At 39.9% G+C, this 22,017-nt stretch overlaps 2 protein-coding genes across 2 annotated transcripts in view; one reads left to right on the forward strand and one right to left on the reverse strand.

Annotated features, from left to right (window-relative positions):
* Nucleotides 1-22,017, forward strand: part of brp (ELKS/RAB6-interacting/CAST family member bruchpilot) — a 60,026-nt gene that overhangs the window by 30,635 nt on the left and 7,374 nt on the right. The window contains exons 18-31 of the mRNA XM_086973621.1: nucleotides 978-1,101; nucleotides 1,362-1,520; nucleotides 1,858-2,060; nucleotides 2,409-2,483; nucleotides 9,242-9,439; nucleotides 11,065-11,187; nucleotides 11,416-11,529; nucleotides 11,767-11,898; nucleotides 12,333-12,589; nucleotides 12,800-13,037; nucleotides 18,415-18,669; nucleotides 20,049-20,197; nucleotides 20,541-20,829; nucleotides 21,118-21,753. Of these exons, the coding sequence (XP_086829747.1) occupies nucleotides 978-1,101; nucleotides 1,362-1,520; nucleotides 1,858-2,060; nucleotides 2,409-2,483; nucleotides 9,242-9,439; nucleotides 11,065-11,187; nucleotides 11,416-11,529; nucleotides 11,767-11,898; nucleotides 12,333-12,589; nucleotides 12,800-13,037; nucleotides 18,415-18,669; nucleotides 20,049-20,197; nucleotides 20,541-20,829; nucleotides 21,118-21,420 (2,619 nt within the window). The 3' untranslated portion in view covers nucleotides 21,421-21,753. The remainder of the gene's footprint in view (nucleotides 1-977; nucleotides 1,102-1,361; nucleotides 1,521-1,857; nucleotides 2,061-2,408; nucleotides 2,484-9,241; nucleotides 9,440-11,064; nucleotides 11,188-11,415; nucleotides 11,530-11,766; nucleotides 11,899-12,332; nucleotides 12,590-12,799; nucleotides 13,038-18,414; nucleotides 18,670-20,048; nucleotides 20,198-20,540; nucleotides 20,830-21,117; nucleotides 21,754-22,017) is intronic.
* LOC111273771 (ADP/ATP translocase 1) lies at nucleotides 6,739-8,129 on the reverse strand. Its single transcript, XM_022855708.2, has one exon. The coding sequence runs from the start codon at nucleotides 7,909-7,911 to the stop codon at nucleotides 7,000-7,002; it is 912 nt and encodes a 303-aa protein (XP_022711443.1). The 5' UTR covers nucleotides 7,912-8,129; the 3' UTR covers nucleotides 6,739-6,999.

The raw sequence follows: 22,017 nt of genomic DNA on the forward strand, positions 1-22,017 counted from the left end.
TGTTCGAGCATAAAATTTCTTTTATTGCGGTATCTATGATACACGAAAGGATTCCGATGTGAGATAATTTCAACCCTCTTTTCCTTTATTTCAGTTCCTGCGGCCCGGGTTCGAAGTGATGCCTAAACATTTATATTATAGTGTCTTTTTTTAGTCTTAGACAACTTTCATTTCTAGACGGACTGACTGTGAGCTAAAATTGAAAACGTGCACCACTTGCGGTGTACGTTAAAGACAACTCTGCCATCTTGTAAGCTTCATATTTGTAGGAACTCGTTGTTGTTTTACGTTCATTGTCTTCTGCCCTTCATGACTCCACTTTCAGAAGCGGAAAATTTTTATTTCCAAGAGAATATCGAACGTGGCTGCTTTTATCAATGGCTTTTTAACAAGCCAGAACCTTCAATCCTACGTATTTTATGGTCATAAAGGTCTTATGCTTTTTTACCAGTCCGTTTCGAGTGACACGTGTTTTCTTTTGTACGAGTACATGGATACCAGGACTCACGCCCGTATATCTGTCACGATAATGAAGCTGTCTCCTCCGTTGTCAACATTATTGGTTGGGGGGTTGTTAAACACTGGGGTACAAATTCCATCCTGAGTCGAAGGTCCAGGTTTGACTCTCTTCACTTATATCCATTCGATATCGGCAAGAGTTATAATTAACGCGATCTTATTGGTGCGTATTTAGCTCAAAATCAAGCCATCCATATGTGTCTTTACACGTATTGTTTATATATATATATATATATATATATATATATATATATATATATAATAACCGGTGTAAATATAGTGGTTTATAGTGGTTATAGTTCGTTTTCCTTTGGTATTGCTTTTGCCCTTATGGACAATACCAGTTATTATTGTCATTTTCGATACGAATTCACATCTAGCGGAGCATTTGTTCTGGGACTACACATATATTTAATAATGAATAGATGTCAGATTTAATTAGTTTTTGTTTTTTATAGGAGCTACAAAAGGCGGTATCCGAAAACCAGCGATTACAAATGGAAGTAGACCGATTAAAGCAGGACCTTGAAGATAGCGAAAAATATATCGCACAAGTTCAGCAAAATCTGCCCAAGGACAAAGGTGAGCACACGAGAACTTATGGAAAATTTTTAGAATAAGCTGTGTTTTTGTTAGGCGTAACTAAACATTTTCACTATATGTTACTGCTATTTTATACCATATATATACATACTGCGCAGGATCTGTGAAAAGAGACGTTTTCACAGGTCGAGGTCTCCTCCACCTCCGAAAAGAAATCATCTGAATGTGTGTAAATAACAACTAAAGACAACTTGAATGATATTAGAAAGATGGGGCTTTCTCGGTAACCATGTTCGCAGGTGCTAACGAGCAGTTGCGTAGTGAAACGAAGCAGCTATCAGAGCAATTGGAGCGGGTACAACAGGAACTGTACAGGACGGCGGAAGAGAGGAACAGGTTGGAGATGGCCGTACAGGAATTGAGCGGAGAACTCGAGAGATTACGCTCCATCAACTCAGGTAACTCAGGTTCAGATTGATTCGTCATGGCCCGCTTCATGTAGAACTATTTTACCACCTTTCGTCATTAATGATATTTCTTCCCCGTTGCATTCCTCAGATAGAATGCATCCAACCATTGTGTAGCATTTATATATATATATAATCTGCAAGATTGCTCTGTTGGTGTCTTTGATCTGTGAGGTAATGGCCATTATCAGTCTGCGTTTTCGGTTGTCGACAAATATTGCGTTACATAAGAAAAAAAGTAAGAGGATAACATATTAAAGAAAATTAAACGCGCAAGGTCTGTACAAAAATTAAGCATACCATTTTTTTTACAATTGACTATTTACAGGACGTCCTGGCGAGGCTGAAGCGCAGATGAAGGCAGAGCTCGAACGATATAACAAACAAATTGTTGCACTTCAACAACAGATCCAAACCAGCGCCCAGCAGACGCAGAAGTATGAAGCCGAAAACCGAGAGTTGAGAGATAAACTCGAGAAGTCCCTAAACGCCGTTACTCAATTCCAGAAGGATATTGAGGGACTTAAAAAGGTTTGTCGACCTATGCAATCATTTTAACATAGTAAGCACTCACAGCAAGTGTACGTAGTCTATATCTTTTCCAATTGTTTAAATGCGGCCATGCATTATTCCCATTAACCGTTTTCTCAATCAACGATTAGTAGAATAAGCAAAAACACTATGCATTGTTAGGATTAAACAAGTACTTTCCTTTTCACATAAGGTGTGTAGTATTGTATCTGTGTGCCACAAATGGCCTTGGTGGTTGGTGGTTGTCCTATCAAATTTCTATGTCGTCAGAGCCAAATCTAGCATCTAGTCAAATCATTAACATCAACTGCTGACAAAATACTAATGAAAGCCTAACGAATTTTATAGGACAACAGCAAACTGACCGAAATGAACAGCACATTGCAGCAGTCTCAGCAGGAGATGGGACAACAAATGCAACAGGTTTGTGCTTCGAAAACTATTATCGAAGTTTTATCTAGTTTATTAACTGATCGATTAGTAAGAAAATATGTGACTCGTTTGAAAAAAATGAAAAAGGGTGATTCTTGCTCGCAGCATATGCTGATTTGGTTTACTAGGAGTGGCGTAGTTTCATTTTGTATTTCGTATTCAAATCAAAGTCCACTAGTTCCATAGGTGGCAGAGGAGCTACGAGTGTAAATAATCCAAGATACATATTAAAATAGCATTAAAATAATGACGAAATAAATAAAAATTATAAGGACTAATGTCGATGTGTCCACCAACAAATATCAACATATGTACTGAAATCAGAAAAATAAAGGCAAGCTTACCATGTAATTATAAAGTGGTTGAATACGCAGCGTGTACGTAGGAGAATAATCTGCTAATGATGTGACTCTATAGTTGTAGCAAAAAATTAAATATTATTACTTAAAGCAAACGGCTACTTCGGGGTAAAACTGTTTGTTGACACATATTTCTTGATAGCACGGAAATATAATATACTAATTTAGGAGATATAAACTTTTACAGTTGATGACATTGGTCATAATTTTTGGTATATATACCTTCAGCTATAAATGAAATGCCATATATGTTTGATCTTTGGCTGTGTAGAGACTATTTTATTTGACATATACTTCTGAAAAAGACGCAAAAAATTGACTATGCATCTTAATCTAAACAAAAAGGTAACTAAACAATTAAAATTAGATCTCGTTCATATAGACTGCTACCATTTACAGAAATGAGAACATGGCGCATTTACAGAAATCAAATATTCCTACAGAACTTACCATCAAAGGTTGTCACTGTACAAATTCTTCCTTGGTTTTTCTTCTTTCAGACATATCATGGGTAGATATATTGTTAAGGCACTTAGCATGTTATTCCGAGGTATTCGATTAGCACCATTATTGCGCAAGTGAATCTCGAAATGTAACTAGTAGAACTTACACGGTACAACCGATCAATAAGTAAGATTGATAATAATTTTTTTATTGCTCGTTCTTCGCACAGAGCTGGGTTCCCTAACTTGGAATTGGAAGAGGTTTCCAAGTAACGAAAAGGTTCCGATTACCAAAAATTCAACAGCGCGATTGGATTCATATTGATTCTATATTTATTATATTAAGTCGAACTACCTATAGCTTTGCAACGTTTAAGCTCAAAACCTATTTATAGATGCAACTCGTACCTTCCTTGTGAGGTTATCTATCGCACATGTCTTAATAGTAATAATAACCCATTATTTTAAACATATTTCATGTAATGCTTATAGCTCTTGAAAGAACCTGAGTTCTTAAAAATTGAGCATTCACTCAACAGTCGGTAGTGAGCTGTGGTAAGACGTACTTAACAAGCATAGCTCTTCGCGGGGGCGGTGTATATAGATGTAGACTATAGCACTACACATCGAGGTGATACAGAGCGACGTCAATATGGCGTCATAGCAACACGTAATTGCAGTTGACCATGTTACCATCTGCTCGCTGCCAGTGAGCTTTCATACAAGTGGACAAAGCATGGCGGAATCACCTCAGCAGTCAAAATCGGCAAAAAAGCCACAAAGGGGAGGGAGGGTTTGAGAAAGCGAAACCCGAAGGGAACGGAACAACGAATAGCGCTGCCATCCAGGGAATGCTAACCACTGTTTACAATGTTACAACTTCAGTATGCCTATTCACTCCAATAAATAATTTGCTTATAGAAATTCTATATAAGAAACAAATCTAGAAAATGTTTCCTGTGAAATAACTTATCGGTCGAAATAATGTAAGTCATAAAATACTTTACTACCAACAGCATCCTAGAAGCACCCTTATTTTACCAAGATGAAATGTACATAAGGTGATACAAATGCTACCATTGCAATTCGAATTCTTAACCAGTCGATTATTCAATTAAGATTTTTAGATAACCTTACCGTAATCTCATGGCAGGTCACTTGAATGGAAAGGGTTCTGAGCTTTTCCATTGCTCCTGTATTTCAAGCTCTTTAGTTTTGGAAGTTGACCGTAGCCCTATTGACCATCTAGAGGAGGTTGATTACGTAAATAGAAGTATAACATTAGTGCCACTTATAAAGGCCCTCTGTTAGACATACTTTGTTATTTAGCGCACGTTGAGGCTAATTTCAAACTTTACGTGGACGGTAAGGCGATTCCCTAGTAATCTGTAACGAGATGCAAGAAGACGTTAAAACAGACATTTCGCAAGCGCCTGAATAAGTGATGCTTAGTATCTGTTGACAAGTAAATCCTTTCATGTCACTAAATATGTAATATATAGTTGCGTTTCATCTTAATGCTGCGTGTTAACCCGCAGGAACATTCATCTGCTTTTCCCGTTTTCATGCGATCGAGCTACCATCAGTTACATATAGGTAGAGTGGGAGAACTGCGTTTCTTTATTACTACACCCATAAATGCTGTGCATACTTCAATAGTTATATCAAATGCACTGCATGTTGCTGCGTTGCTGCTCTCGTTCCATTGCCATAACCTGTTTTTATTACCAACCGTTTTTTCCCTTAAAAACTGCAGCAGCGCGCTTCGTTTGCGCAAGCCTTTAGCTAGCCCAGACCCCCGTCTTCGGCATCAATCACTCCCTATTATGATTATTATGGCTACTCTGGTTTTATAACTATAGCAGGCGTGATCGCCGACTACCGAGAACCGATGTTCCTGATAGCGTGTATCTAGCGTGCGTGAATTGACAATCAAATGTGAATACGTATTAGCTCCGGCGGTGTGAATGTACAAAAACGTATGTTTCGAGCAGACAATGAACGTTGTGACGTTCATCTTATTTCATCATATTTTCTTATTATTATCGATTAGTATCGATCGAGAGATCGATTACGAATACATCTTAGATCCTATTGTACTGCCAATGCATACCGAAATCATAATAGCATGACGTGTGTAAAGTAGTCTGTAAAGTAAGGCCTTTGCAGATCAAATTTTAAATTGGTCTCTCTTGTTTAAATACACTTACTTTGCCACAAATCACTGTGCTCAAACTAAACTACATAAAAATAATTACTCAATAAGGTTGATTATTGTTATAAACGGTCTGGACAGACAATGATAAAGTATTTGGCGTGGGCACTGGCTTCAGTGCTTATCGTCAGCTCAATCTGGAACCGTCTTCATATGCTACCACAATTAGAAAATAGAAGGAACCGCGTATAGAATTGATCTCCTATGCATACTTCACTTATGATTTCGAATGTTAATTGGCTGTTAATAGAGATTTAAAGGAAGAACGCTCAGCGCACTCGGCATAGAAGAAGACCTAGTGGACGTTCATTTTTATTGACTTCGTCTACTATCTAATTAAGTTTAGAACGGAAGGAAGACTTATTTGAATTAGTGTTCTATTCTTTTACTTACATATTGCAACAAGTTCCTTTATTGAAGAATTCCAGCTCGACCTTTTTACATTGCTAACGAGCATCCTCATAGCAGAAACCTGGTTACGCGCATAATTTACTTGTTTTTGCTGTACTAAATAAATGCTCATTATGCAAGAAAAACACGAAACTAAATATTGTGTAAAACAATTTTCAAATAAGTCTCGACGTTCAGTTATTGTCTTGACTACATCTCGGGATTAAATCGAACTAATCTTTCAGTACCTACCACAGAATTAGGAGTGCTACAATTCAACGAAGTAATTCTATGTCTGAAGAACAGTAATTTCTTATAAATCTAAGTCATTTTAGCAAGACTATTTTAATCGTTGCTTCAATAAAATTTAGTTTGATTTTTATTTAAGCCGGGCCCAAACTCTGCTCCAACTCACGTATACAACCTGTTTTAGCAAAGCTTACCTTGTGCACGTTTATCGGTTCTTATTTAAAGGACACACTTATTGTTATTGACCAGGAACACTTTGTAAAATTAAAACTATTTCATCACTACGTAGCTAGAGCTATGTTATTCCGAACGCCTAGTAAAAAATTAAAATCTTGAAAGTTTCAGCTTGCTACTTAGCTATCCTATAGGCCGCAAGCCAAATAAAATTGCTAAAATTTACCTAATAATAACATCCTAAATCTCATCTAGAGCTATTTGCACTCAGCTTCCTATACTCGTGCGGCATTGTTTAACATACTAAATCTATAGGTATACCGGCTTTAAATACGGTGAGTCTTTAAAAAGATTACGTCCCTACGTCCCGCGGTACTAGCAGTTACTGTTTTGATGAAACACGATAATAAGTACAATTTTGTAATGTTGATAAAAAAAAGTTCATTTTTAGTAATTTATTCTACCACTTTTGTGTTGCTACAGCCTAACGACTTAATTTGAACGTATTGGTCGTTCGTGTGCCTATGTTTCACGTCAGCTTCTCAGCTCGTTTCATTCATCATATTACGATATTAATAACTAATTATAACACATGTTAGAAATGGACAACGCCATTAGATTTCCCTTGTGGTTGTTGTTTTGCCACCACCACTAGAATTGTGTGGTGTCGGCGATTCCTAGAACATTAATGCTTTGATTTCATCGTAAAGTACGAGCACCAAAGCGCCGCCAGTTCCACGGAGAACATTAGAAAACGCGCCTTTGAAGAATGCTTTGCCACCTTCATTTTTTGCGATCTTCACCCAGCAGTCCACCGTATTCTTGTACATGATTTCACCGCCTTTACGCCCAGACTGCATCATCATACGGCGACGAACAGTGTCGAACGGATACGATATGACACCCGAGACCGTAGTGACAATTTGGGCGATCGCCCAGGAGACAATGATATTTGTATTCTTGGAGTCGGTCAACATTCCCTTAGCAGTGTCGAAGAAGCCGAAATAGGCGGCGCGGTAGATGATGATACCCTGAACAGACACGTTGAATCCACGGTACAGTCCGATAATGCCATCAGACTTGGTTATCTTCTTTAGGCAATCGACGAGGCCAGTGAATTCACGTTCGCCGGCAACTTTCCCGATATCAGCACCAAGTCGTGTCCGGGCGAAGTCCAGGGGGTAAACGAAGCACAATGAGGTGGCCCCGGCAGCACCACCCGACGCCAAATTACCGGCGAAATACCGCCAGAACTGCGCCTTCTTGTCGATTCCACCAAGGAAGATCTGCTTGTACTTGTCCTTAAAGGCGAAGTTAAGGGCTTGGGTGGGGAAGTAACGAATCACGTTGGCGAAGTTGCCTCTCCAGTACGCGGTGACGCCCTGCTCCCTCGGGATACGAACAAAGGTATCGATAATGCCTTTATACTGCTTGTCAGCCGTGATCTGCTTTGAAGCCGCCTGCACCTGCAGAAGCAGCTTTACTCGCTCGATAGGAGCTACCGCCGTCTTTGAGACTGCTGCAGCAATACCGCCAGCAACGAAATCCTGAGCGAACGACATCGGATCGAAAGCTTTACTGCCCGACATAGTGATGAGATTGACTCTGCTAGCTGTATTAGAGATTGATCGGAACGGAGGACAAATCAACACCGCCAGCGAGGTCCGAACGAAGGCAGCAGTAGTAACACACGGACCGGAAACACCACGCGACTCGCCACGTGACACCGTACGAAGGTGACTGAGCTGCGATCATTGGCCAACAGCCTACCAGAGCGATCGACAAGCACCATCCACGGCAAGGTGATCCCTTACTCGATGGATCCTAGAAAGACCCCGGCTACAACAGCGCCCCCTTCTGCGCGACGCATGCGCTGTCTTAAACTCTCTGGCGCGCGCTGACCAGCCCTTTGCAAGGGAATGCGTGGCTAGCAGAGAATCTACTCCAATAGCTCCAACAGCAATATCTAAAATAATATCAAACGCTATACATAGCAGCAACATGGCAGCAATGGGTATTATTTCGACCATATACATTTATTGATACAAATATTTAAGTTAACCAAAGATGGAGCGAGTAATCCTTTGGCCGCCTTCCTGGCTGGTTTAAATCCATCAACAATATACCAGACACCGTCGGGCGACTGAAGCGCCATGCACGCCGGTTGTACGGCAAGTTCGCGCCTTCTTTTAATTTGATACATGCAGCAGAAATCAATTGAGACCTATTGCGCTGCACGTCATCGCTGCACATGAGAAGTTGTCGAACATTCGAAACATCGTACAGCTGCAAAGCGCATCAAATAATTCTAAATTTTGTACCCTATCCTTTCGAGCAACTAAAGCTTTCTAAAAAAGGCCTAGAGAAACACTAGACAAGCCCTGCATTGGTCGCAAACAATTGCGTGAGGATAACTGCAGAGAGTTTACAGACTTACCTAAGTTATAATGGTGAAACAAAGATATTTCGAAAATGAGATTACTTAGTAACCCACCGATTAATAAGCAAACACTTGCAGCGCCTAGTTACGACACTAAAATCAAGGAACACGCAATTCCCCCTGTCGATATGGCCCCTGTTCAGCGGCAATGAAGTAAGCACCTTGTTCAGTCGTCTCTGGACAGTATAATACAAGATACATATTTTAATGTGTTCTTATGCTACTCAAGTTGCAAATGGGAAGTATGGTGATTTTTTATTACGAAGAGATATGTTCAGAGAGCAGAATATGTCCAGAAATAAAACGCTTTTTTCTAGCAGCCTGATATAGCTTTAAAATGTCTGTAAGTAATCTGATGACTTCTTGAATTAGTCACCAACACTTGAAAATTTTTTGTAGTCGTAAGTAGCCATGCCTCTAAAAGCACGACGAAATGTTATTACTGTGTTTTTTGATCGATGTTGTTATTACTACGATAGCTTCAAGAAACGGCGGCAAAGGCTGCGGCTGCGGCAAGTCAACAGCTACAGCAGCCTCACCAAACGGAAGCAAATGGCGCTGCAAAGAACGGTACCGGTGCAACGGCCAATCAGACGGCGGAAAAGCTTCAGATGGAACTGGATCGAATGCAAGTCGAGCTCGAGACTCAGAGACAGGATAACATGCGCCTCACCCAGGTTGCTAATCATTTCCATGCAAATCTAACCTACAATATGGATGTACATCAAAGAATAGTATATTATATAAGAATAGTTAAGACGTTTCAGTACTTTCATATGAAAAGTATCGTTACATCGGTGTATCTATATGTATATACGCAAGCTGAATGCTACGTTTGAGAAAAGAAAGCTTAGGCAAGCTACAAATTCATTATGAATAACATAACAGATTAATAGACACAGTTATGGGTATAACAGACGCGAACAAATACCCTACATATATTGAGTAATTGAGAAGGTATTGACGGTTTTTAAAATTGAAGCAAGTGCTTTCTATATTTTCTATACATTTTAAAGCAATACAACTATGCACTATTTTGATCGATAATTCTCTGACATTTTTGTGGCAACACCATAATTCGATAGCTTGTTACAGTTCTACTAACTTATTTGATTTCTGAGCAAAAAAATTATGACAAGTGATTTTTGCATTCCCTTATTGAAACTAAATTGATGACATTAAGGGATTTCTACAGAAACCGAAATAGATGATAGCCTGATGACGCAAGATCCGGATTATACGGCGAACGCATTGATCCGGATTATACGGCGAACGCATTACAATTTTCCATCCGAATTCTCTCAATTTTAAGCAGGTAGCTAAAGGTATATGTGGAAGGCGATGATATATATTGTCACGGTGGAAAACGATACCCATCGTGTTCATTAATTCCGGTCGGTGTTCCTCAAATGTTTATTGTAATCTTGTTAATTTTTGAGAGCAGAAGTCGATCGTTTTGCTAAATGGCAACAACTCATAATGAATGATTACTTTTCAATTTTATCAAACATATAGCATCGTTTCCTTTGGCGTCAGTCCGGGCTTTGCCACAGGCTGTAAAATACATTTTTGTGTATTTCCAATGTATACAATCGACTTTTTATGTCCCGTAATCAACGGTTTTAGAGTAACGCTCGAGTAAATGCTTCTGCGTCAATTCATGTAGCACACAAACGTCGAGCCATTCTTTTTATAGTTTAACAGTGTTTGATCATGTTCAGTTTTGTGGCGATATATGGGGCTCCTTGCGTGTCGACTTTGTCCAACTTTCTCATTTAGTCGATCACTATGAAGAATATCCCTTACATCGAAATTTCCAGAACGAAGGCGTTTCTTTCTGATAAATAAATAATATACATTTTTTATGGTACTGGGCAGCATATGTGCGTTGGTTGTAACAAAATAGTAAAATGAAGCGAATTTTTTGAGAAAGTTCACTTATTTCTAAGGTGTTCTATCTTCAGTCTGAATAAAGGCATTTTAACTATTTTAGCACCTGCTGCTAGATCGCTTTCAGGTTACGCCAACAGCGGCCCGGCGCGATTCGCATTAGCTAAAATATATAGCTTTAAAGCCGTCTAGCTAGAAAACCGTCAGTACTTGTTCGACAATCCAATATATCACTAGTAGAAAATCTATGCTGGCATAATTCTTCATGGATAGATACTCCAACAGCACGATGTGTTTGGGATTTCTCATATCAGTAGTTTCTAATGGGGTAGTATGTTGAACTTGTTTTGAATTACAAAATGTCGCTATTTATCCGTCCTTTTTATATCGAATTGCCATTTTGCGCTTGTAGGAAGTCCAACAGTACATGAAAGGTCTCGAGCAGGCTCAGAGCGAGATCAAAAACTTCGAAGAAGAACGAAAACGCTTCCAGCAACAACTCGAAAATCTCGTGCAGGAAATCGAAAAACGAGAGGTAACATGTTTAACTTCTTTGTATGGTGATAGTGAGTGCTGTAATGTTTGTAATACAGTTATGAGGTCTTCAGTCATGTAGGTCATCAATATTATCAATACTATAAGTGAACAATAGTGTCTACGTAAATCAGTTTTTTTTTAAATGCTAAGGAAAACCAGTTGAACGTATTTCAAAGATGGAAATTCTACTAGCTCAGCATATTTATATTGAAATGTGTGCTTTCAGGCCACAATTCAGGCTGGCACTCAACAACAGGCAGCGATGCAACAACAACTGCAGCAACTACAAGCACAGCTGGCTCAAGCCAGCCAGGCCAACCAGGCAAACAACGCGCAACAGGTTCGTTTAATTGGTACCACCGCAATTCTTCGTATTAAAAAAATCTTCACGGTTGGTCGTTTGCAATAGCAAATTTATATTTATATATGTATATAAATAACAGTTACCGGAAGCCTTTGCTTAATCACTGTGTCAGATTCATTAATTCCTCAGCTCAGCAGTCCATTAGCTCTATATCAGTAATTTCCATTTACTAATTTGGTAATATACTTTTTTGTCGTTGACACCGGTTCGTAGGCCCAGGCGGAAGCCGAATTGGCCGCGATGAAGAAACAGCTGGACGAAAGACACAAAGCGCTTGAACAACTTGAACAGAAACTCAGGAAGAGAAAGGAGCAAATTGATGCCGCGGAGGCTAACGTCAAAAAGGTTTGACGTAGACAACCAACCTAGCCGGTTCAGCTTGTTAAGCAGAAAAGATACATTTTTGGTGGCCATCATCCAAACACTAATGCGAAATGACATTAACCTCGAAAAATACCCATTAATGTCAAAATACATTGTAGATGTTGAGCACATAAAGCTGCTGGTACTGTGACACCTAGCAACACTTATAAACAAGTAAAAATGAAATCACATACAAAGTAGTAGCATGCCCCACGTTTAACGTTCAAATATTTTCCCTTAAGAACTACCGTTTCCTAGCCCACTGATAGAAATCAGATTCGTTCACTGTCGAATTAGTCCGTCGAACACCGACATATATATGAGGATACCGTCTAACTGCGGGAAAAATTTTTTTTTGTGGGAGCTGCAGGCCTCCAGCACTAATAATCTGTCTCAACATTTTATCTCCGTTACAGGCTCAAGCTGAGCTGGAAAAACAGAAGCAGATGTTGGCCGCTCAAAGCGCTAATGCGAACGGTGGCGCCCCGGATGAGGCTCTGATCCAGAAGCTACAAGAGATGACGATGCGATGCGCAGACCTCGAAATGAAACTGAGCCAGGGTGGCGGGGGTGGGGGAGCAGACGAGGCTGAGGTTAATCGATTACTTGACATTATGGCCGACCTCGAACAGGAAAAAGCTAAAATGCAAAAACAAATACAAGAACTTACCGAGTAAGTTACAATATAGTTAGTGTCTGAAAACAAACTCGATTTATGCAGTGCTTTCCATAAAGGCTTTATATTATTTGTTGTAAAAAAACGTTCGGTGCAAAGTAAGCGATTTTTAATGTACAACGAAAAATTCCGTTCTGTTTAGAATGAAATTTCTGCAATTCTCCAGTCAACTGTATGCATGCTTTTGCACTCGTGTGGTCTCTATAGGAAACTTAAAGTGTTCCAAACCGGAGGAGCAATGCCACAAGGCGGCCCTGGTCCTCACCCGCCGCAGCAAAGCGCAGCCTCAGCCCCAACTGCTAGTGGCACTCCCCAACAGAAACAGCTTCAACAAGCGGCGCAGGGCCCTGGCCCCCAGCAGCAGGCACCACAAGGACAACAGACCGCAATAAGAGCGCAAGCACCACAGCAAAGACCGCAAGCCTCCGCACAACAGCAGAGACCCGTACGTATACTCATTGCGTAAACATGACAAAAAGAACCATTCGCTGCCGAAGCGACGAACCATATTTGAGTGGTAACAAGTAGCGATACTAGGTAATTGTAAGGCAACATACAAGTGTTCACTCATGACAATGATTATTAAAAGAATATTCTTAGTTGTATGTAGAAAGCGATTTTCGGATCATACTGTATATATACTTACAATTTCCATCCTGTATTCGCTTTTACATTAATGCTGCATTGACGGATGGACGTGTTCGTTCACACTCAATTCGTCAACGTTCAACTATAGAATCCAGCGGCCGCTGCCTCGAGCTTCTTTTCAAATTTTTTCTAAGTTAAACAACAAAAAAACGACAACAACAATAACAGAAATGACACAAAGATAACAACTACAGAAGTACATAAACATATTGCTATGGATAGCAACCTTGAGAGTCATAAAGACAGGTCAGCCATCCACGCCAAGCCACAGCGCCAAGAAAGACACAACGGCAACATTGACCTGCAACCACTACAAAATGGGTGGCTTGAACAGAAAGAGCCCTAATCACATTTGCAACAACAGCAGTATAATGACATCATCAAGTGACAAGCACTAAGAAACGACAGTGATCATCGCAGTCTTTTAAACAATCATGAAAAACTCTGTTCTGGTCCAGGCATATACCACACTGATCAACATCGATTAAATAGCCGAAACGGAGTGCCCATGTGGTCGCGCATTACACCTGCTCTTAATCATGCAATTGACAAAAAGTCGCTGACAGACACCAACCATATCCAAGACTAAATTTCCCTTATATCTTGATTGATACCATTTGGCGTCATCGTTGTTGCACCGGGAATAATCCTGTGAAGAGACGGGAGCCATTCCAGCAGAATATATGTATAGCAGATTTGTTTAATACATATAAAACGAGACTGTTCGCAGTTGTTTCGCAAAAATGCTCTAATTACGCCCAATTTATGCAGCGTTTAACCGAATCATAACTAACAGCATGACTGATGACAGAGGCTAAACGTGATGTTTATTGCTGCGGCATACAACAAGAACATCATAACTGAGATAGGCCGAAACTTTCCTCTCTATGCATGTTGCTCCGGCGATTTGAAACATCAAAATCGGCCATATGATGTTAGCGGTAGAGTGTCTTCATCTTCAGCGGAGGAGAGCCATTACAGACGATAGTATAATCGAATGAAAGTATCACTTTTTGAATCAATGGAATGCTTAAGAGCCCCACAAATTGCAGAAGCTCTATTTGTTGATGGTTGTCAGTACTTTGCGCACATCGACGACTTACCGCACTGGGAAAGAAAAAGATGCTGACTTGCGTTGGGACTTCACAAGCGAGGACATCAAAAGGCAGAAAAAAAACGAAGATTTTAGGTTTGGTATGGCATGCGATTGCCATAGTTCAACCATTGCTACGTTGTTCTGTAATGCGTCATTATAGAATATATCACCACCAGCACTACTACTACTGTGAACCAGTGGGTGATGGAATGAGCCGGCATGAGACACAGGAAAACTTAGCGGCCTACGAAGCTCATAATGGAACTCGCCTCCCTAACGACCGATTAGGTAAAAAGACGCTTACAAAACATTGCTAAGAATGTCCCCGTTCCTTGACCATTAAGGTTACATATGAATGAATTTTGGAATTGCCGCTAGTAACCATAGTAAGAGCACTACCGTAAATGGGAGAGGGGGGAACGACTATTAGATCTGAACATAACTTTCCCAGATGGATGGTGGGAGGCAACAGACTCCGTCTAACAAAAAAGGAAACTGAAACAAATTAGACGCAGATCAAATAAGGCTTTCTTGGGCTTCGTATCCAAGGTTTCATTCATATCCAAATGGTGCCGCCACAAAGGTAGCACTCGAATGCTAGCTCTGTTTTCGTTCTGATTAAGATCTTTATATCCGTAACAGTAGTAACCGTTCTGTTCAAGTCTTCATAATAGTCGTAATATTCGCGGCTTACTTTAGTCCTACACGAATAATATTTCAAATAAAAGGCTCTTAGTTGCTAACGCTCGCAAACCCAGCGGCTATTGAAAGGCGAAAGTCGTAGCAAAGATAAGTCTAGCCTAAAACAAACGCTTGCGTAAAACGACACGACACGATACAATTATAACTAGAATACTGCCACATCACAAATAACATCGATAAATTACGCACAGTGATCGTCTGTATTGAACAATAATAATAAAACTACTAAGAATGGGTGAGAACAACAGTCGGTCGTCGAATGATACAGAGAAACATGTGTATAACTACAATTTTTCGTTGCAAAATTCTAAAATAATATATATATATATATATATATATATATATATATATATATACATATTATGTACAGTTATTGCATGCGTTAGTGTTCGTGCACAATTACCATTCGACCATATAAAAACGCGATCAGGCGCATGAAAGGTATACACCATAGAGCAAGTGTGTTGATCTAGCGGTGGATCATTTTGCATGTTGCAGGCTCATTGTCGATCGACTTCTCAATTTAAGACCAGATTCTGTCCACTCGGCCATAGTGAAAATGATGCAAATATTATGGGAAGGGGTAATTGTACCCCATGTGATTGCTGCTTGCCAACAGCAGACCTAAGAACCAGGAATGTCGGAACCTGAACAAAGGCGACTTTTAATTTGCGATGCACACACCAAAACACTAAACCTGTTCAGAGGCTCGAAAATGAGCCTCTCGAAGTGACGGTTTTACATGGGGTTGTCGTATTTGACGTTCCACAAAGAATAACCTTGTCGTTATTATGGCAAGTACCACCTTGAATGTCAAATTGTTGATCTGTATGTATTAAAATACTAAAGAACCAAATCTCGTAAATGAGAAAAATCTTGGTTCCGACGTGAAGTATGATACATATAGACGTACTATAAGAGTGCAAACGAAAAATTGAATCTTCATCAAAATGTTCCATCGAAATATATATCACGCTGCATCGGTATGCGAGGCTTGAGTGTAAACCGTTTTCCCCCCAGAACTGATGAAAGAGGCTTGTAAGATGAATGCGCTTAATATGGCATAAATTACTTTACCCTTGTTAAATAGCCCATACACAAGCGATTCAGCTGGAAAGAGTATGTATTGTTCTTTGAAATGTCGGTAACTGGTTCCGGTTCATGACTAATAGGGATTTCGATGAATGCCTTTATAAAATCAAATATAGCCCATATCAAATGGAGATTAATAATTGTCTCTTATGAACTATTAATAACTATAAAGTTAATACTAAAAGATTGCTTAATACGATAATTATGATGGTGACGACAATGGGAGGCTTCTAGTAATTATATCCGAGTTTAACGTCGAGCTCGGTTTTTCTAGGTTATACAAAAGTATGAGACGAGACGAGTGACCTTGTGACTTCGAAAATGCTTCCAATGTGTCGACATGTTGCATCCCTGAGTATTAAAATTCAGTTCAATTGTTTGCCCATTAAAGGCAAAGAAGATGTTAATACATAATATCATAAAATAGGCAAGAAGGTTGAACAGAAAGATCCTCGATTGCGTGTCGCACAAATAACGTCACGAGGCGACAGACTGGCTAGGGTCCAGTATCTCGCATCCTTCCCCCAGATACGAGACGCAAGACCCCGTCCGTACGCTAGCCCCGTTACAACATATAGTCCAGTATAGCGTAATTAAGATGTAGATATCGCATTATCCAACATGCATACATAACATGGGCGTACACTGCTCCGATGATAAGTGAAATGAAGCCAAATTAAACAACAGCGGCAACAACAATAACATCAATATTAGAAGCAAAAACAACCCTTACAGAACAAAAATAGTTCTTCAAAGACAATGAAGAAAAGGAGTTTTATTTGCTACTACTGCCACCGAACAATTCAGTAATATGTAGCAGTCGAAGTGGTACTAGTAGTAGTTGGCGCATTTTTGCTCGCATAATAACAACGTACCAATGATGGTTCCAATAGCTACCCGGAAAAGATGCTATGATTATGTCTAATGGTATGATATGACGAAATTATATTTCGAGTGTTACGTCTGGTACTGCCGTTAAGAATTATTGCTTCTTACGGAATGGCGCTATGGCTACCGCTAAAACTGCTCACAACCGTTTAAAACAATTCTGTTAAAGACGACATGACGGATTCTCCACTTGAATGTAGGATGTCTATTGTATGAGCCTTCGACAATAAGGACACACGCACATGTCACATGCAGGCGAAAGGTATCCACGCTGCGAGGATGAATGCTAATAAAAACAGTTTACAGGAAATTAAGATACGTCAGGATGCCCCAACGAGGACAACACTATTCGTCTCTTGAAATAACGCCTGCGTCTTAGCTTATATCTCCAGTATTATTTGATTTGGAAAACATCCCATATAAATATAGCTATTACTTCCAATGGCAATGAATGATCAATAATAAAAATGTCCTTATTGAAAACGAAAGGAAAACAGAATAGATTATCCATGGGAGGACGAATTACAATTATTGACCAGACAACTGGAGTAATTTTTAGGCACATCATACAACAATACTACGGACAGGCATACCCGTGTGTAGCGGTTAAAATGATGATGATCATAACTATCGTGATGATGAGATGATGCGCATCTAGAAAACGACCGAAGCAAGCATAACCCTCCCTTTCTCCTCCTCCTTGTCTATATATATATATATATATATAGGCGTCTCCCTGTGGTAGCCTCTGTTTGGCCTATAGCTTGTATGAACGAATATATCTCTATAGTATATTATACAGATATAATAAACTTTGGTCGTGCATATTCTCTAACTCTCCTTGTTAATTCTAAAACAGCGCACATACAAAGGAACACGCCTTTATACATAATAAGATAACCTACAGTAACCTACAGAAGTCAACACATGACAGAACAAGTCTTGCTTGCTTAGCCATATATATATATATGTGTATGTGTGTACGGCTAAACGGAAATGGAACAATATACAAACACACACACACACACACACCAGACAAACGCCGAGTAAAACAGAAGTCATTTTAACAGACATCACAGTAATGCCATGGAGTCGTCTTTGAGTACCTTGTCGGTGTATATACGTATAAGTAAATAAAAATAATTATGATAATGATACAACAAAAAATAATAGCTAGGTTATAATATGACCGAGACAGTAACACCTGCTTGCGAGTAACAAACAAGAAGAGACGACAAGTAAACAAAGTTGATGACAAGTTTTAAGTAATGGTTAATGATTTTTTGATTCCTTCGTCGCCACCTATTCTTTTTGGTTTGTTATCGCATGTCTTCCTGATGAACAACTTTATATTCTTGAACAACGATCGCAATGCGATTATTGCATAACGGTGAAGGATTATATCAGCGAATTTGCTGTGTGCGACGTGGGCAGCGGCGACTGTGTGCGTGGTGACCTAAACAACAACAACAGCAACAGAAACAATGTCAACCCCAGTAATCGTGATCATGACAATAACGATGTAGCAAACCAAGAAATCAATCGGTTGGAACTTTTAGAAGAAGCTCTTAAAGAAAGTATCGCGCTAACCGTTCAAGCAGAGCTGCAGGTCCGCCTCAAAGAGGAAGCTCTTACTATGGCAAACAGCAAGGTAATTATTAGCATACATAATAATAATAATAATATTAATTGTATAATACTTGACATAGCCATTAAACAACATGTAGCTTTAGTTTACTTGGACTGACATCAGTTATTAGGATACTGCAAGTGAATCCTGCGGACCCAACTCGATGAATTAGTTAGGCTAGAATGATTTTTCAATGTGTTGGGGCTGCTCTAAGAATCTCTGGACAGCTATATATCTTCCATTCTCGTTTTCATATTTAATATAGTAAATGCTTGCCCATCAGTGATCCTCTTCGGGATATAGAAAGCGCCGTAATCACATAGATTTAAATCGAGAGAATGGACAGTTTGAAGCAAACGTTGGATCCTTTTTTGCTAAATTTAGGAAGTAGTTGACGTATAGCAATAGAATCTGGCGTTGTTATGAGGTAGCCAAACCACGCACCTTCAATTGCCGTGTTAACGGTCCATAAGCCCCTCGAGGAACTGGAGACAGCTGGTGTACACTCATTGTTTATTTCCGCCTATAATTTCATAGAACTAGATGCCTCTGATAACCACTGCAAATATCACCATTTTACATCCGAATCGACTTGACACCGCCACCGAACTCGAGTTCCCTTCAGGGCCACGCCACGACCTGGTTCCCCTGGCTGACGCTAGAGGTTGAACTATGCTTCATTTATGGCGACCCTACGCTCCAGGCAGGTTTTCTGCGGATAAGAGTTTTGCAGATCACACGTGAATTATGTCATTCGCATTTCAGACTGGCTTAAGAATTAATGCACAGGGGCTCCAATTTTTATTCAGTGTCTACATTTTAAGTGTTTAAGTTTAAGTATGTCACACGTTACAAGTGAAATACCAGTTTTGTCTAACAAGGCCCACAGGCCTCAAGCTCCTCTGTTTGAAAAGCATCCTCGATTGCGGCAATGAATTTTGTCCTTCGGATCCCGACATCTGGTCACCACTTTCGCTTAAAGCCTCATTGCCTAGCGTCTTCCCCAATCATTGATGAATTTTTGCAACGCTGTAGAGCTTTTAAAAGTGAGGTTAGAAGGTTCTTCCTTCTGTGTCATTTTTTTCCGGAGTAAATTCAACCGTTCTTTACTCACGAATTTCTAGAAAAGTAAAATATTAATTAACCTAATTTAATCTGCTAGTGGCGCCCAGTTTAAAAGTTATTCGATCTCAACGTGTGCCGAATTTGACTGTGACAGCCAAATATTGTATAAGTATGTGTTTCTAGTGTGCAATGTATCACTTTTTTGCAGTAATGTAGCTGTAACACTATAACGGCGTACACTTGTCTGCCTACCTGCTCATCAACGTAGTAATATATAAAGATGCATATTAGGTTGAAGCTTTGTTCAATAGCACACTGCAAATCCTTTGTATCAGATCCTCGCGCTTGAATCGGCCCTGGCGTCGCCGACATTCCAGTGTATGGAGTGCCCGAATCTACGGAAGCAGATCAGGGCCGTTGGGCGAACTCTAACGCTATTGCGAGAGCAGCGTAATAAACATCTTGAAGACATCTTTGATCTCAAGTGAGCCACCTTTGCTTTGACAGATAGATAGCCAGGTACTGACAAAAGCTAAGTAAGAAATAATAATAACATTAATAATTAAAATAATAATAAGAGCCAGTCATAAATGATATTTTCCAAGCCATATTTACAGAGTTAATTGCTAAAGGGCTTTTCGTCTAGCCGTGAGTTATCGGAACAGCTCGTGCAGAGTAACAGTAATATCAATAGTACTTCTGTAAATGCACTTCAATTATTAATCTAAAAATGATAAGCGTTTGGCGGAGATGTACAGTCTAGCGAATTCTTCAATTTTATGTCTATTAGAACATCCACTGAATGAACTGATGGTTAACCCATATAGAATGGAGGCGTTCTCTACGGCCTTAAGTGAGATCGACGAGAAGGCAGCAAGACTCGAGATGTCATCACGTGCCGAAGACAAACAACTGCTAAGCGGGTTGCGACAGAAGCGTGATGCATTGCGCAGGCGAATTGCTCAGGAAAACGAGCGTCGAGTCGGAATGCTCGCCAAGCTAGATAAAGAGGCTGCCTTAAGGGACGTGGAAACCGCAGCTGGTCAAGTAAATACCGAACCTGCGAACGAGCAGCCGGGTACTGCATACTCTGCCAAAACGACAGCGAGATCCATTGTACGTGATAATAAGGGAGGTTATTTTGCTTAAAATATAAAGTACAACAAATAAAACCATTACTAAGTCTGAAACTCACGCTGTATCTCACCAGCACCTCAAAATTCGGTAGCATAAAACTTCGACCCTTTCTACACTCATTCGATCGTGACTGACATATTATGATTCTAATCGTAACATGTGTCTAACTGCGAGCAAAAATAAGATAGTGCTTCGCGATCAATCAATTTAAGTTTACAAATGTAGCTCTAGGCCATTTTAAAAAAGCGCTGAATTACTTCTTTACAGAACTATCAATTTCAACCCCAGTCGGGTCTGATCTGGCCTTCATCCTGTGATAAAAAGATGTCAAGTGAAGAATATCAGCCAGCGAATGAAATCAGATCACAACTGGGCGCTGAAACAACTGCACACGGATCCCTTTGGCAAAGTTATTCTCGTCCAACATCTCCAACGGGCTGGCTTCGACGACAAGAACACATTACAAGAGCGATAACGTCATCACCATCATCATTGGTAGGGGGCGCCGGGGCACAAGGGGCATCGCTATCGAGCAGTGAAAGTCGCTCGGGAGAAGAGACCTCTGTCTAGAGAGGATGCCACCAACGCGATCAATAACTCGGGATCAACTCTTGATCAATTCTTGAATTATCTTCACTTATTCGATTCTCTAACATCATCAACAATGAGAAAAATGATGAAAATACTGAAGTCATTCAGAACGTCGACCAAAACAATAGCTACTTAAGTTGAACTACTGCAACAAACATGCGAACAGCCCTGGCGACGACAACCAATAATTCATATGGAAGACGTGTAAGATGATGCAATTCATAAACAAGTCGTGTATTGTAGAGAAGTATGGCAGAGATGAAGAACTTCACAAACCGTTTCTGTGTTTGTCCATCGTTTCTACCAGGACAGGTGCGTCTGATGGTATCTATGTAATTTAGAACAATAACAGTAACGACTACTGTAAAGGTTGCGACGAGTGCACGAACTAGATAAGACTTTTCAAATTTTAAAGCTTCTTCAGTTCAGTGTAACAGCTTTATCGGTGTCATAATAATCATCATTGATGTCAGGGTCGACGTCATCAATGGCTGCCATATAGGCCTTGAAAACGACAACGACCATAATCGTGCATAGATATATATAATTGCAATGCGGCTTTCACAGGTAGCTCCC

Source organism: Varroa jacobsoni, unplaced genomic scaffold, assembly GCF_002532875.2.
Source record: "Varroa jacobsoni isolate VJ856 unplaced genomic scaffold, vjacob_1.0 scaffold_226, whole genome shotgun sequence".
NCBI classification, from domain to species: domain Eukaryota; kingdom Metazoa; phylum Arthropoda; class Arachnida; order Mesostigmata; family Varroidae; genus Varroa; species Varroa jacobsoni.

Coding starts and splice junctions, on each gene's coding strand:
- LOC111273771 (XM_022855708.2), bottom strand. CDS start 7,911: ATGTCGGGCAGTAAAGCTTTCGATCCGATGTCGTTCGCTCAGGATTTC.